Source organism: Penicillium expansum, assembly GCF_000769745.1.
Source record: "Penicillium expansum strain MD-8 chromosome Unknown contig48, whole genome shotgun sequence".
Lineage (NCBI taxonomy): Eukaryota > Fungi > Ascomycota > Eurotiomycetes > Eurotiales > Aspergillaceae > Penicillium > Penicillium expansum.
The window spans coordinates 217,545-233,770 of NW_015971175.1; the positions used below are offsets into that span (position 1 = coordinate 217,545).

Below are 16,226 nucleotides of genomic sequence, written 5' to 3' on the forward strand. Positions count from 1 at the left end.
TGATACAGGTGCTTCAAAGAGGCCTCTCTGTTTCGTCATTTTTGTGTCTATCTATTGGTCGCTGTGTCTGTGTTTTGTTAGAACGCTCCCCGAACACCTGTATCTGTATCCTAGATATATTCTTTTTTTCATTTCCTTTCGAAAACTGTGTGCTTCGAGGAGTCATCTGAATTTAATTTCCTTTGTTATTATGACAGATGAGACCATTGCATGCATGTAAGTCTCGAGAGTTGCAGTTTATGTCTGTACGTGCATGTCTGTATCATAGGAATACGATATGGTATGTTCTGTGACTTGGGAATGAGATGAGTAGTGTACAATGATTATTTCCTCAATGATATATATACAAGAACCTACACGGCTATATAATCTATAAAAAAAAGGCCCAGAAGCAACTTCAGGTCCGGGTATCATCTAGACATCATCTAGACTCCGCTCGCCATCCCCAAAGACAGGAGCAAAGAAACAATCATAGCTATTCCACACCCCCGAAAATGCGATATTAGCCAGAGCCACCAGCCATGGCGGAATACGACCGTCGGGACCTGCGAATATCCTTGATAATCCCAAAATCAAAATCAACCAAGGCGCCCACAGAGCCAGGAAGATCACCTTCCCGATCTTCTGACGCGTAGTTGTAATATGATAAGTTTTGATCTGCGCAAGATATTCTTGATATGAAACAGGCAGACCATGTTCTGCAGCGCCAGTCTTGATCAACCCAAGGTAGCGGGCAGAGGGCTGGGCGTAATTAGGATCCGGCCGGAAATGCAAGCAGACGGTATACCACCACGACAGCATTGGACCACTGGGCAGTAGCGCCGCTGTGACATCGCCTTTCTGGGATTGCGATTTAATGCGATCATTGTCCGCAGCTGGTGAGAGCAGGGTGCGTGCCTTGAAAGATGGTGTCGTGGGGTAATCTGGGACGGGGTCGGAGGAGTTGTAGGATTGAGGGAAGGGATGACAATCGATGATACAGTCGCGGTATCCACGACCACCGCCCTCTGTGGCGATAATCTTCGCGTAGTCGGCTAGTGTAACCTCGTAGACGACTCCGACTAGAGGTTTGTGCCATCGACGCTTGTCACAATCCGAGACTACCTCCACCTGCCGTGTCTGACCCATGAGCGCTGCCTTCTCTGACAGATACTCACTGTCTGACAAATCAGTCTCATCGTATATTGGAGGATGTATATTTCTGTATTGTGTGCCTGCGAAACAGGGCTCTGCGTACGGGATTCCCGGAAGATCGAAGGTGAGACGAAGTTCGGGGACAAGCACCGAGATTTGCGAGAGTGGTTTGATGCCGCGCACTCCGCGGAAAGTCTTAGAAGCTAAGTTTGACCCGTATGCAAGGTAGAGAACTGTCTCATCCTTGACGACAGTTTCCGACACGCCAATCCCGTGTTCCTGCTGCGTGGAGATCTTCTCTTGAAGAGTCTCATCTTGATCGAGGGAAGCGGCGACGGTTGAGGCTCGACGGCGGTCAACATTCGTTCTGGGAATAGGGTCGGTGTCGAGGTCGACATTCGCAGGCTTAACAAGGGGTGCGGGGAGAAGGCCTCGAAGCCGGTCTAGAGGCAGGGTTGCGTTGAGCCAGCATCGAGATGCTGGTACCTCTTCTTTGGCTTGGGGCGCTTGTTGTGCCATTGTGCAGACCTATAACGCAATATTGGGCGTATGAACGTGAGACCTGGCACTTACCGGAACAATCAGGCGTAAGTTAGCCATTGCTTATAAAGTCTCAGCCGCATGAATTGATGCACTGTCAGCGAACCAGATCGAATGGTGGGGATTATTAATCGAGGACGGATCGCGGAGCTTGCACGGGCCGATCGGATCTTCGAGGATTGAAGATCCATTTTTAATTCTGAGGGTTAGTGGGAAGTCAAAGATGGTGGTCGAGTTAGATCTGGTCTGAGGAGTATGTTGCAGGGGGAATAATATGGGCAAGCAGGTGCTTTTGATATGATCTCAAATATGTGACAAGCACATGGGCATGCAACTTGAGATAAAAATAGAATTGTGCTTCCAGAATATAGTCTTATCAATCTCGATATTTTTAGATCTATTCATGTTTCCCCAGAAAACTGCAAATCAACCTTTGATTATCCACAATCTATATTCGTTTCATTATGTAGTTGAGGTATCATGTGATCCATGCCGTATGCTGGAGCTGGGCTTAGTTCAGCACCCTCATCAGCTGGGCAACTCTGGAGAGCTCCCTTTCCTTTACATCCCATCTTCATGTTCTGACTCCACGTGTATGATGATAACAACCATGAAGCCAGCTCAGGGCCCATCTGCACCAATTAATCCAGACACGGGGAGCAAGCCGACTATCAAAGATCCAGCGACTTCAGAATACGGCCTCACAGGCCCAGTTCGCGAAAAGCCAAAAGCCCCTCCACCCCAAACTTCGGAGTCGAAGATTGTTCGATTGAAGCTCACAAAACCAAGGCCACCCAAACACAAACCCCAAGAAGTGGACTGGGATGAAGATCTTCGTCCTACCCCCAATGAGATAGTTGGGAATAAAGGGACACATGGAGGAACCTCCGTTGCCAATACAGACCCGAAACGACCGAAGACAGTTGACAGAAATAAAGATAGCAAGCGAGCAATGCCATCAAAGCCCCAAATGACCTCGGCCAAACGCAGGAAACCGAACACAAGGAAAAGCACCACTACCAAAGAGAGCAGCACAGGAGGGCCACAATTGCCATTGATAACGCTTGCCGCGAGCACTTTGCCTCCTGCAGCTCCTCTGGGTAATACTGGGCCTTCTGATATGGGTCCATTGGATGGGCAAAGCAAAGATTCTGCCACGAAGCGCAATGGACATGTGCCCGAAGCTTCACAACAGCCTTTGCTACCGACAGATGGCCATAGCAAGCATGGAAACAATAGCAAGGGTAGTGTGATCGTCGAGATAAGAAGCTGCACATCGGTGACAACTGATTCATCCTCAGATTTCGAAGATTGTGGCGAAGGTCCGTCTCGTACTTCAAAAGTCAGCATCCTAGAGCATCGGGCACAGTCCAATATACAAGCAAATAGAGGTAGACCTGTTCAGGTGATGCCCAAGGTATCCTCAAGTTCCGACATCGATCTCAAAGAACAGTCTCACACAACCACTTCAAAAGTCACCATCCTAGAGTCAAGGGCACTTACAAAGGGACAAAGCAGCCAGGATAAGACGATTCTCAAAAAGAATCATCCCAAACATCGTGGCAGAGCAGAGAGTGTTGGCAACAAGTTGATGCTTGCACTCCACGGAGCAGAGCCCTCTCAGCGCGAACCAGTCAATGATCAAACTGCACCTCTCATTATCTCATCTGATCCAGTGCAACCCGATGAATCTTCCGAAAAGCAGCAGTCCGACCAAATGCCAGCTGAGACAGTGCTGGAACCCCCGAACATTGAAAGCGTGCTGGACAGAACAATTCCAGTTGAAATGCACCACAACCAAACCGAGCCTAAGACTGTCAATCCAGCATTGATTGCCAAAACACTTCCGCCCAACGAAGAGCAGATAGAACAGGCAGATGATGCAAGCTTCTGGAAGCTTCTGGGTGATGACAGGTTGTCAACTCCAGCGAGATCTTCAGAACTTGAGACTGGCAGAGGTTTGCTGGGTGACGGCCCTTCAATCCTTGATTACCACATGGAAATGGAACATATCCCCGGATTTGCAACTTTGCAACCCATGAGATCTGCACCGACCACCTCTTCACACGCCACTAACATCTGCGAAAGCCAGGCAGATAGCTCGTCTGAGCCTTCAAATGTAGGAAAATTTGATGATGTCACAGCAGGACAGATCGAGGGACATAGATCTGGCCATACTCCGGAGTCTCAAAAGCCCCTTCTCACCAATAAATCCCTAATGGAACCGACTTCCGCATCCCCCGAGCCCCCAAAATCTGTTCCAAAGACCAGTATTGTTGATAGTAACGGTAGCCCTCGACTTATGCCTCAGTTAGCTAAGAGCATGTTTGTGCCTCAGCTTGACCTGGATGGCGAAAAGGGCGACGAAGAGACAACCAGTGTCACTGATACCAGTCCAAGTGAATATGATCGAGACTCATGCAGTATTTCCACCGAGAGTAAATATGAGGGGCTCATGTGGACCAAGTTCCAGAGAGACATGTTCCTGGAATATGGGATTCAAATGGAAAAACTGGAGAGGTCTCACCCATGGCCGCCGCCCAAAAGGCACTACCAATCGTGTTCTCCGGAGGACATTGCTGACGAGGCCAAATCCGAGAAAGTATCCACGGTTGGGCCGAGTTCTTCACAGAGAACGCTCGACGAGAGAGCATTAGGTGATGCTCCTTCAAAGGATCATGGGTACCTTGACCAATCATTCCGGACAGATCTATCGGCGTCAACACAGCCAGCTGCTAAGTCTCACCAATTCTCTACGGTGGGAGATAAGGATGATATGGAATGGATATTAACTTTGCAAGTGGCGCAGAAGGATGCACACCGTCTGCTTCAACAAACCAATTCGGTTAGTCAAAATGTGAATGGAACCAATGGAACTGTATTAACTGGCATTTAGCATTTGTCAACCCAGCTGGCGGCGGAAAAGGCCACCATCAACCGAGTCCTGGAGATCTACCGAGAGGGGTGTAGTCGGATCCTTGATGACCTGTTCCAGGCGCAAGAAGCACGAATGCAACTATACCGACAGCAAATGCAATCTGTCAAGGAACAGCATGCAGATATATGCCAAGACCTGATTCGTGGACTGCAGGAGCTGGACCGCCGAGTGCAACAAGGACCTTGCTGAAAGACACGTGGAGAGAGGCGAAATTACAGGTTACATATATTATTCCAAGGGGGGACACAAGGTTGAGCAGTATTGCATGCAAGTAACTAGACTCTTATACCAATATCATATGATCATATAATATATTAATATGTCTCAAGTCCATATTTATCCACATTTGTCCTCATTTCTCTTTTATAAATGGGACCGCCATGATTGGAACTCCAGCGCCGGTACGGCAGCCGATCGTACGGCGGGCTAAACTCACCGAGTGATCACGTGGAAATTCTTATACTTTGAGCTTTTGACTCATTCGCGAGCTGTGTTCTTTCGATTTTTTTTTTGATTTTAATAAACTGTTATTCTCCTATTCTCCTATTCACTGCGATCACCTTGATTTCTCCCAATTACCCTTTTAAAATCTGCTCTTCCCATCTTACCCTCCCCTCCTCCTCCGATGTCGGTGAGTCATGCCCCTCCATTTTGAATTTCACACTTCTGACGTTGCCAATTCCACAGTTCTTCATTGATAACCCTAATGTGGGCAACCACAGTCATTTGGAAGACTCTCGCAGTAAGTCTGGCTTTTTTTTAAACTGGCAATTGGTCTCTAACAGCTTTAGTTCTCGGCTACAACCCTCTCACCCCGCCTAATCTCCTACAGCATGAGATCGCATTGACTGAGAAGTCACGACAGACCGTCCTCGATGGACGTAATGAGGCCGTCGAGATTGTCCATGGCACAGATACCAAGCGTCAGCGTCTGATGGTAGTCATTGGACCATGCTCCATCCACGACCCGGAAATGGCCCTCGAATACTGCGATCGCCTAATGAAGATGAAGGAGAAGTACGTCGACGAGCTGCTGATCGTGATGCGCTCGTACCTCGAGAAGCCCCGCACAACCGTCGGCTGGAAGGGCCTGATCAACGACCCCGATATCGACAACAGCTTCAAGATCAACAAGGGTCTCCGCATATCGCGCCAGCTGTTCGTCGACCTGACCAACAAGGGCATGCCCATCGCCAGCGAAATGCTCGACACAATCTCCCCCCAGTTCTTGGCCGACTGTCTGTCCATCGGTGCTGTCGGTGCGCGTACCACCGAGTCCCAGGTCCACCGTGAGCTTTCCTCCGGTCTGTCCTTCCCCGTCGGATTCAAGAACGGCACCGACGGCTCGCTCGATGTCGCTATTGATGCCATTGGTTCCGTCAAGCACCCCCACCACTTCCTGTCCGTCACAAAGCCCGGTGTTGTCTCTATTGTGGGCACCGTTGGTAACCCTGATTGCTTCGTTATCCTTCGCGGAGGAAAGAGGGGCCCCAACTACGATGCCGCGAGCATCGCGGATGCCAAGTCTAAGCTTCTTGCTAAGGGCATGCGTCCCCGTCTTATGGTTGACTGCAGCCACGGTAACTCCGAGAAGAACCACAAGAACCAGCCGAAGGTCGCTGCTGTGCTTGCTGAGCAGCTCGCTGCCGGTGAAGATGCTATTATGGGTGTTATGATTGAGAGTAACATCAATGAGGGTGAGTCTTTTGGAAAAAATTCTATTTACGGAAAACTGTTTATATTGACATGTGCTAGGCAACCAGAAGGTCCCCGCAGAGGGCAAGGCCGGTCTCAAGTACGGTGTCAGTATCACGGATGCTTGCATCAGCTGGGAGGATACCGAGTCAGTATTGGAGACTCTGGCGCAAGGTGTTCGCGCTCGTCGCGAGAAATCGGAAACAAAATAAGCTGGGTTGAGATATTCAAGTTAAATTACGACGGGGCATTTTTTAAGCGTGTCAAAGTGGACAAAAAGTTCAATGATATTATTTCTTTCGGCTCTCACAACACGTTCCATCTTAGGGCAATTTTGCCGCTACGGCTTCTCTTCCTCATCAATATACAAAGTAGCGAAGAGTCCACTTTTATTGTTGTACGCGTTCTCATTTATAGTGGAGATATGGGGCCAAAATTAGCCCTATGCCGTCATCAGGGTCCACGGCTACGCACCTCGTTGAAGCCGACCTCGGAACTTGGCCTAAAATGCTTATGTATCTTGGCTGAAAGATCTCTAGGGGAAATTAAAAGAGGAGATGGATATTCGCTACGGATATGTCTTGAAAAACTTGGCTATCCATACAAAGAATTAGATTACATGATGACCATCAGTTGGTGCGTCAAGTTGACATTGGTTCAATTTGGACCAGCTGGATTCGCATCATTTGACTGCTGATCAGATGATTTGATTGACGCGGTTCTTAGATGTCGAGGCACGCTTGCAGGGAGCTCATCAACCCTAACAAACGGCCAAGGTAGCCGGTGAACGATGTTGTCTACCAAGGTCGCACCCCTTACCATGAAATCAGGCGTGCAGTCACCATATTGAGAAAACAGCTTGTACCCTTGCCTGTGACAGAATAGATTCAGTGCTTCCCGCTTAATTAAGTAGGAGTACTTAAAATCTGCCTCGAAGCCCAGAGCAGCGAGTTCAGTGTCATTGTACTCATGCTGTCCTTGGTAGGAGAAAGTTCTAAGAGAAGGGAGGGAGCCACGCTGTTTGTGTCTCATTAATGACTCTAATGCCTCGAGTGCTTCCATTTCGAATTCAATCAGGTTTGTGATTTGCCAGAGATCAGCCCTTATATGAAGGGCTTCGAGAGTGGATGGCAGTACATCTCGAAGTCTGTAGGCCGTTATATCCCAACCGATGAGAAAGTTGAGCGGTAAGGATGCTGTTTTCAGATTGGGAAACTTCTTCAACATGCCATGAAACGGCCGACCACCATCATCTATCGCACGCTGAAGGAAGCTTTCTGCACAACATGGGAGGAGTTCCATGCTGATAGAAAGATGCTCGATAGCTTGTCCCAAATTTTCCAACGAACGAAGGAGGCACTCAGGCTCTTTGAGAAACTCGGCTGTTGCCCGGCATTGGTAGGCCATGCCCACATGCAAAGACTTCAGATATGGCAATTGAGACAGTAGTCTGGTGATGTCCCCAGGCAAAACACGTGTCTTGGCAATAACAAGACTGCGCAGATTTGGCAAATTCAAGGATATTTTCGGCATCTCCGCAGGGAAGATGCAAATTCCCTCCACGCTATAGAGCCATAGCTCAAGAGTCTTCAAGGAAGGAAGGTGAAACCAGGGGATAAATTGAGAGGTTCTACCAAGACTGACACCCTCTTGAAATCGTGTGAGAGGGAAATTGCTTCCATAGTCGGCCATTTCTAGTTTTGAGAATCGGCTTAATGTGCCAGGGGGTGCGTTGCCAAAGAGAGCATGATGCAACATTTCCCCAGGGAAGCCCCCTTCAAGCACGAATGAAAAGTCTAGTCGAAGGCTGCGAAGGTTGTGAAGTTGCGAGATTAGCAGTGTGGCGTAGGCGTAGGCGTCTCCATCAAACAGTCGTGTGATCCATTTTGTATCGAATTTTGTCGGAAACTTCGCGTCTCGAACAACCTTCCGGGCCCATCTCAAAGTGGGCCTAAACTGTAGCACTGACTTGGCCCAGTTGAGGTCTCCTTTGGGGCTTGAAATCTCTGTTCCCTGGGATTCCACATCCCACCATACCAAGCTGACATGTCGGATATATTGAGCCAACTTTGGTCGCTCGGAGATAGTCCGAAGGAGGAGCAAGATTTTGCGGACCGGGGGTTGCTTCCAGTCCCAGTGGATTGATCGATACAGGAAAGGCTCAACTGAACCACGAGTGTCGTGAGTGGCTCGCGACAGGCTATTCAAGTCCTGTTGTGGCAGATACTCCAGTATCTGTAGCCAACAGTCGCCAGGGAGGTGGGCGAGGGGAGTCGACTCCATCGTAGATGTGACTGTGGATTTTGTTCAATAGAGCTAGATGAAAGTGGCGATGAGCATAATTGATCAACAATACAATTCATGCATATCAACTTACCATGTCAAACGTGGAATTAGCCTGGAAGGTCTTGCAAGAAGGGTGCTGAAAGGAAAAATGAGAGTGAAAGGCGAGAAGAAGGAATGGATAGAGCAGAAAGGCAGACTGGATGGAAAAGGAGAGAGAATGAAAGAAGAGAGATGAAATGTGAAAGGTGAAGGGAGAGAAGAGAAGAGAAGAGGAAGAGGAGGAAGAGACAAGATAGGACGAAAGAGGAAGGAAGCCAAAAGGACGCCAGAACACCTGGACACCTGAACACCTTAGAAGAGTATATTCAAATTCACATTCACACTATTTTATATTAATACAAGGGAATCTTAAAGTCTATAATGCAAGCTGCAAAAGATGACCGTCGAATAGACGGATCCTGATGTATACCATGAACACCAGCAGCACAAGGCTTGACATCCACTCCATCAGCCGAATGGCGACCAGCGCCATATCGGCCAGCAAACCCAGTCTTCACCTCCTCAAACTTCCGTTTCCTCGAACCTTGCAGCCGACTCAAACCAGCACTCCGAACCATACCAAGGTCCTCCAACCCCCCATCAGAACCAACACCAAGAGACCGAGTGGACGTATCACCAGTATCAACATCCAAAACTGTGCCTTTACCATCCTCCCCAAAAGCCCAAACCCTGACTCCACCCTCGGAGGACTGCAAAGCAAGCTCTACAGTCCCTTTAACAGATCCAATCTCCTTGCCATAAATCTTAAACGGCCACATCATAGCAGTAGGCCGATATGAGACAGACAAAAGGAACTCCCAATCCCCATTCTGGTTCTGCACCAGACTCTCGCGCCGCTTGCGGGATCGCTCCGAATCAACGTACCAGTCAAGCGCGAGATCGCTAGCGCCCATTATCCCGTCGCCTTGACGTTCGCGTTCTTTGCGGATCACGTTGAATACGTCCAAGGGAATAGAGTATAGCACGAGGCGGTCACCATAGGCTGCGACAACACGGAGACCCCAGCGGAGATCGGAGCCCGCGGTGAAGGTTGTTGGCACTGGAAGGTCTGCTGGAGGCGGAGTTGTGTTTGAGGGGGATGGAGATGGGGGTGGTGTCTTGATCTGTCCGTCTTGGGCGTTTGAGAAAGGCGGCGGAATGCAGACGAATGCGCGGGTCAGGCTTGTTGGCCCGCCGATTGGCGCGTCGGTGCCGATGCATAGTAGGTTCGTGCGTGGTTCGATGAACATGATCTGGAAACCGTCGTTGATGGGGACGGCACGATAGTGGTGGCAGTGTGTTGCACGGACGAAGCTGCGGGATGGGGCGTGGGGAATGCGACGGCGGTTGAAGGACTGGATATCTGCCAGGAAATGGAATTGGTTGTTTTTTGAGTCGAGTTTTGGTGATGATATTGAAGAGGATGAAGATGAAGGGGAGGGCGAAGGAGGACATTTGCATTCGTGAAATCCTGGACCCGATAGAGAAGAAATGAGACGTAGTTCGCTGGGTGTTTCAGGACTACTTGGGAGGAAATGAAGGATTTCGGAGGGTTGAGGGAGGGTGAAGTGCTTGCGTTGTTCATTGCGTGTTTTTTCATTCACGCTATGAATCTCGATGCCCGCGGCGCAGCCGAAGGCGACGATCGGCCGACCTGGAAAGAGAGCAACTGTTCGGGGTGGGTTTTCCACTGTGCAGATGTTGTAGAAGAAGTGGCGGGATGAGGTGGCCATTTTGCTATTGGAATGAGACCCCTTGGTAGTCGGGGCTTTAGCCCAAGCCATATCCAAGTTACAGATCATGCCAACACGATTGCAAAGTAATGCAGCGATGGTGAATTGGGGCTTGCTGGTGTCTATGGCGGCTGAAATGACATCGAACGGACACGAGATGCGCGAGACTAGCGCCAAGTGAGCACCGTTGAAGTCTGTTGTAGATGTTGACCTAGACTTTCGACCCAAAAGAGAATAGATGTAGATCATGCAGCCTGTCGTCACGAGTAGATAGTTGCTGCAACTGCTAATGCTGAAAGTTGATACCCCGGACCCTTTGCCTTCGGTCATCTGCATAACAGGCTGAAGTCGAGTGCGGCGGGATGCCCTTCGTGCAGAATCAGACAGACTTGAAAAGTCTACCACGGCAGTAGCCACAAAGCCCTGCTTCTCGACATTCAACTTTCGCCCCGAAAGAAGACATTCTGTCGCAAAGCGGCGGCTCATTCTCCAAACCTCGCTCTCATCTAATCGAGAGATGCGTTGCGCTTCGCGGTCTTGCAGCCATGCATCCCACCACCCTGCTCTTTTCAGCATGTTCTCAAGTAACTTTTGGTTCAGGCTAACCCGCATCCACTGTGAGCATGTCCGCCGAGCATTGTCAAAGTCCCGCGGTGTCAGCATAGAGAATATCTCAAGTAGGATTTCTGTTGGTACAACATTTGCAGCGGGAGGGGACGATTTGCTCGTCGAACTGCATTTTGAGAGTTGGCGACTCTGTGCCAAGTATCTTGTCACAGACTTATTCAAAATCGAGGATATTGACCTCGTTGAGCTTCGTTTGGTGTGCATGAGGGAGGCATTCGTGGACATTTGACGGGTATAGTCTTGACTCGAAGACCGCAGCGCAGGCATGTTGATATACCCTTCGAGCAAAGGATGTAACCAAATATTCACCACTGGATCTCGGGCTCTTTGTTCAATTCCAGAACATTGCTTGGAAATCAGATTGTTGGAATCGGATCAATGATAATTTTTGATGCAATTAATTGATTGGCCCAGAACAGAAGTGCCTTCAGCAATTGAAAATACACCAAGTAGCAAGATCCAAGATCGCAATTGAGTGACGCAAAGACCTGAGGGGATCCACACAACCAAGTCTATACAGTGTGTTAAGCGTCCACTTGAGGATGAACCGTCTATCACACTAGTAAGCCCATTGATCTGCAATATCTCGAGCCCGAACTGCTAGTAATTTTAATTCAAGAAGAAAAGTTCACTCACTTTTAAGAAAGGTTTCTTTTAAGAAAGGTTTATACAAAGCTCACGATAATAAAGTTTGGATGAAGTACGTGCTAAGTGCAAGGTTGTATCGGCCTCACGTCTGAAAGCGGTGCAGCGACGGGAATTTGATACGATAAAATTGAAACCCGAGAGATTCGAGGGCGAGGCAAGGGCTGACTTGTTTAATTAAATACTGCACCTCATTATTTCCAGAGGCAACAACAAAGTCAAATAAGTTTGCCATCTGGTTAATTTCAATTACAATTTACCATTCTGACGTCGACATTTACAAGGTAGAGGTCTAGGGCACCTGAGATGTACCTCGCGGAAACCTGACAAAAAGTGGAGCACGTCAAGAGACATGTAAGAAATGAATATACCTATTTAGGTAGGTGGACAATTACCCGTCTACAATTACAATGCAGTCATGCAGTAAATGCAGTAAATGCAGCTACTACCATTCCATATTATATGGAATGGACATTAGGGCCGGAGGCAACGGGGTTTAGGGTTTAGTGACCCATGGGCCTAACTACCAAGCTTAACTTTATGCATCGACTTATTTCATTTCTTTCCATGGCTCAATACAATAATCCACTCACTAAGACACCGTAGCAGAGAGTCCTGTCACAATCCAAGAGAGAGAGAAAAAAAACCCCCCTCAATGCTCAAAAGGAACCTAGAACCCACTATCAATCTGCAACACTGACATTCCAAAGGATCTCGGGGAAGAGAATTAAGGAATGCGCCCCGGATGCAGCGCATGGCTTGGCATTTGTCGAACCCTCACCGCTTACATGCATATGTCTCTTAATCGTGTGATGATGATCCTAACAATTAAGACAATACTAAGATCCCTGAACAATTAGTATTTAGTTCACCATATCCCACATTCCTCGACCCCCCAAGGATAGTTTGTTTTGTCTCTGTTCTTTTCTTACTGTTTCATCTCCTCACCGCAAGAGAGACAACTGTGCCATCCCCCACTGCTCAGGAATGTGCCCCGACCATGTGGACCCTAGGGATTCCAGAAGACGGTGATTCCGTAGATGTTCGAGGTATGTCCGCACCGGAGGTTAGATCGAGCCGAATTGCGAATTCAATCTTCGGATGCAAAGAAGGGTTATTGGACGGATACGGTATTGTTTTCATTTCCATGTCTATAGATCACAATTGTGATGTGGCCCCTAGCAGAACGATGTCTCAGGCCGCCTCATTGAAGTCTATCCTTTGAACACACTTTTGTTATGGATAATTCTGCCAAATTACATACGTCTAAATACCTATTCATTCGTTAGAGAGGAAAGAAACATGAGGGTTCCCACTCTTTCTTCGCTTAGACCTTGTATTGACTTCGTGCTCAGACACTGCCACGTTTCCCGCGGACTTATTTTGGAACTGAGGAATGCGAGAAAAGAGTAAACCTAAGCGAACCCGATCTGGATCTTTACCGAGGAATCCTAGATGTGAGATGTGCCTCGGTTGGAGCCCGCATTGTGTGTCTGGAAGGCAGCCGCTCACGCCTGACAGGTAGATAGACCACATTATTAACAAGCGACGAAATTCCGGAATCACCAGTATCATACAGAATCTATATTCTACTTTTAATATATGCAATATCACACATGAACGAAATGGTTAGAAAATCAAATGACAAAAATCAATTATTGCGCGGGAGGGGGAATAGCGAGGGACAGGCGAGACGAACCCGCCAAAAGGAAAGCAAGCATATCACGCAAGGATATCATAACATGGAAACATATCATAACAAGATAGTGGAATGCGAACGAGGTATCAAGATCGTAAAACATGAAGAATCAAAGACATATGCAGGAAAAGAAAGTGTGTATTGACAAACGGCACAATGGTAGATCATGCGAACCTGAATCCGCACAACCTGCAAGATCAAACGTTCGGTGTTTGATGAGCCTCGAATGCGGACGCGCCATTTCCATTGCTTCGGGCGGGGTGGCGACCCGGAAGCCAGGCAGCATGCAGCGGGATAATCAAGCTCGGGTTGACGTACTTCTTTAGCCGCAATTCGAGGTCTTGTCCGCCAATGCGTATCGGAAGGCTATCGCGATCCAGGCCTGATGGCGGTGAGAGGGTCGATGAAGGCGATGGGGAGATGTCGCCACCACCCGGCTGATCTCGATTGATACTCTTGAGGGCAATAAATTTCATCAAGGGCTCGTATGTACGTCCAAACCAGTATGAAAACCAAACGGTGAAGCCTAGAAGTGGCACCAGGAGTAGCGACCGGGTGATGGCTCGGCGCAAAGCCAGAACGCCAATCATGGCCAGCTGGTGAACCAATAGCCCCACGAATACGCGGTTGCAGATCATCGGCCATGCACGGCCAGTGGAATGTTGCTGGTGATCCATGGCGTACAGCAATTGGTATTTGTAGATAAATTTACCGATTGTGAAGTAAATCAGGCCGAATAGGCAGATCAGCCACGAGCTCGGGAACACGCTGTAGACCACGCAGATAACCAGTATCAAGATGGTTTGTGGGATGGAGAAACCGTAGCTGAACTTGGGAGGAGTTGACAGCTCCGCATATTCCCTTGGCGTGCGGGCCGACAGGAAGTGGAAGGGGTATAGTGCGACACTTCCGAATTCGAGGAGTCGGAAGGGGAAAAGGCCCAACCCCTGAAGAACCAACAGGTTGATGTAGAATGGAGCCAGGCCTTCGAGGGAATTGGCTAGTGCGAGGGCAATCGTTGTCGAATCTTTAAATGCATCTCGAAGACTTTCCCAGAACCCATAGAAACCACTTGCTGTTCCAAACACAGTGAACAGAAGGAACAGATTGAAGAACGAGAAGAAGAAGTTCTTGGAGATAACGGACAGCTCAACATCACCACGCGACACCATTCCCTGATTATTCGAGAGCCCTGCAAAGATAATCAGCTATTTGAACGACTACATGAGGGGGGTGTTCAATGGAAAACTTACACTCATACAGATAAGGAACAGCTACGGTCAAAAGCGAGAATGCGAGGGTAGGCAATCCCGTTTGAACCAACGACTTGATGATCGGATGCTCCTGGAGGAACTCTGCCAGCTGGGGGACAATCGTCTCAAGGGTCTTCAGCTCCAGCAATGAGGCAATAGGAACCAAGAGCACAGACCAAAACACAGTGAGGAATGCAATAGCGAAGGTGATGGACCATGACTGAATCATTCGTCGAGTACGAGTCAAGTAAGTGTTTTTCCAAATAACATCTGCCGGCGCCGGCGCAAGTCGAGCGAACATTTGCATCGGGTGTGGATCAAGGATCGCTTGAACAAGCATTTGAGATGCGGCGATTGACTCCATCGTGACGAAAGCAATCTCGGTAGTAAGGTATTCTTTCTCTCGGGCGTTTTGGATATGTTCATCAATCTTCCGTAGCTTTTCCTCATAGTAATCGATTGCATCGATCATCCGGAAACGAAGTTTGAATGGACCATACCAAATACGAACTTTGGGTCTTTCATTTGAATAGCCAGAGACATCCTCGCTCTCATGTCCGGACAGGAGCCCGGACCGTTCATCGTCTGGATCACGAGGTTGTTGCTCGGTCAATGGCAACGTATTTCCATCGCTCTTTGGGCGCTTGTATCCCATATGTTTCGTCCATGCTCTCTCAAGTTGCCGGATGACTTTCATTCTCTCGTCAATCAATTCGTCTAGCTCGCGCCACTGTCGGCATACCGTGATACTATCAACATTGCCGACTCGCAGGCCTTCCACGAATTCTTTGATCTTGTCTTCGGTTCCCAAGTCGCTGGGGATCCCGGACAAGCGAATGGTTCGATCAGTGGTGCTGGTCTGATTCCCGAGATAGGTCTGCCGAGTGCGGATGATTACTTTTGTCTCATCAAGAAGCATGTAGATGGCCAGGCCACTGAAGACATATGCGAACAACACATAAATCCAAAGATATATAGGGTCTGTAACTGGCTTTTCTTTTTCCATTTCACCAATTGCACTCATGGTCTTATTGTCGGGAACGTTATCCCACCCAGGAAATCCATATTGACCGGTGTATTTGTAGTGCATAGGGAGGATGATCGCAACAGCGAAGATAAAGACAGCCAAAAGGAATCGAATCGCAAACTTGAAGAAAGACAAGAACTGCCCAAAGACTCAATTTAGCAATGGTCCATCGCTTAGTAGAGAAGCCAAAGCATCATTCAAACATACCACATACGCGTCCAGGCCCGCAGACTGCAGCACTTCCTCTTCTGTGATCCGATGGAGAACTGGGATCCAACCAAAAAGGGTGTCCGGAAGCTCAGGTAACCGCGAAGCAGCATTTCTTTGTCGTCGTCTCGCGGCATACAACTCGGTCCATTTTGGTCGCAAGATCTAGAAGTCAAGCTATCAGCGATGAACAAAACACACAGCTCTTAGTGATAGAGGCACATACACAGAATGCCAAAAATGCGCTGAGACCCAGCGCGGAGCTAATCACAAATTGCGTGTACAGATCGCGCTGTTCTTTTAACTGATCTTCCCATCGCCTCTTGCTTCCATCATCGGGCTTATCGGCAAGCAAGGTGAACACAGCGGACGCCGCTGATGCCGTAAGAGACATGACTCTGTT

General features: G+C 48.5%; 6 protein-coding genes across 6 annotated transcripts; 2 read left to right on the plus strand and 4 right to left on the minus strand.

Moving 5' to 3' along the window:
• Window positions 1–414: 414 nt before the first annotated feature.
• Window positions 415–1,653, minus strand: PEX2_018110 (uncharacterized protein; the record flags this gene model as incomplete). The annotated part of the gene is made up of 1 exon (XM_016739086.1): window positions 415–1,653. The coding sequence occupies one exon, from the start codon at window positions 1,651–1,653 to the stop codon at window positions 415–417; it is 1,239 nt and encodes a 412-aa protein (XP_016602973.1).
• A 631-nt stretch (window positions 1,654–2,284) lies between these two features.
• Window positions 2,285–4,801, plus strand: PEX2_018120 (uncharacterized protein; the record flags this gene model as incomplete). The annotated part of the gene is made up of 2 exons (XM_016739087.1): window positions 2,285–4,519; window positions 4,571–4,801. 2 exons carry the CDS (start codon window positions 2,285–2,287, stop codon window positions 4,799–4,801), a joined length of 2,466 nt encoding a protein of 821 aa, XP_016602974.1.
• Window positions 4,802–5,237: 436 nt separating this feature from the next.
• Window positions 5,238–6,519, plus strand: PEX2_018130 (3-deoxy-7-phosphoheptulonate synthase; the record flags this gene model as incomplete). Its single annotated transcript, XM_016739088.1, has 4 exons — window positions 5,238–5,243; window positions 5,300–5,354; window positions 5,404–6,309; window positions 6,368–6,519. The coding sequence occupies 4 exons, from the start codon at window positions 5,238–5,240 to the stop codon at window positions 6,517–6,519; spliced, it is 1,119 nt and encodes a 372-aa protein (XP_016602975.1).
• A 445-nt stretch (window positions 6,520–6,964) lies between these two features.
• On the minus strand, window positions 6,965–8,590 carry PEX2_018140 (uncharacterized protein; the record flags this gene model as incomplete). The annotated part of the gene is made up of 1 exon (XM_016739089.1): window positions 6,965–8,590. The coding sequence occupies one exon, from the start codon at window positions 8,588–8,590 to the stop codon at window positions 6,965–6,967; it is 1,626 nt and encodes a 541-aa protein (XP_016602976.1).
• A 395-nt stretch (window positions 8,591–8,985) lies between these two features.
• On the minus strand, window positions 8,986–11,217 carry PEX2_018150 (F-box protein; the record flags this gene model as incomplete). The annotated part of the gene is made up of 1 exon (XM_016739090.1): window positions 8,986–11,217. The coding sequence occupies one exon, from the start codon at window positions 11,215–11,217 to the stop codon at window positions 8,986–8,988; it is 2,232 nt and encodes a 743-aa protein (XP_016602977.1).
• A 2,316-nt stretch (window positions 11,218–13,533) lies between these two features.
• PEX2_018160 (putative DUF221 domain protein) lies at window positions 13,534–16,217 on the minus strand (the record flags this gene model as incomplete). The annotated part of the gene is made up of 4 exons (XM_016739091.1): window positions 13,534–14,528; window positions 14,590–15,754; window positions 15,824–15,988; window positions 16,050–16,217. The coding sequence occupies 4 exons, from the start codon at window positions 16,215–16,217 to the stop codon at window positions 13,534–13,536; spliced, it is 2,493 nt and encodes an 830-aa protein (XP_016602978.1).
• Window positions 16,218–16,226: the final 9 nt, after the last annotated feature.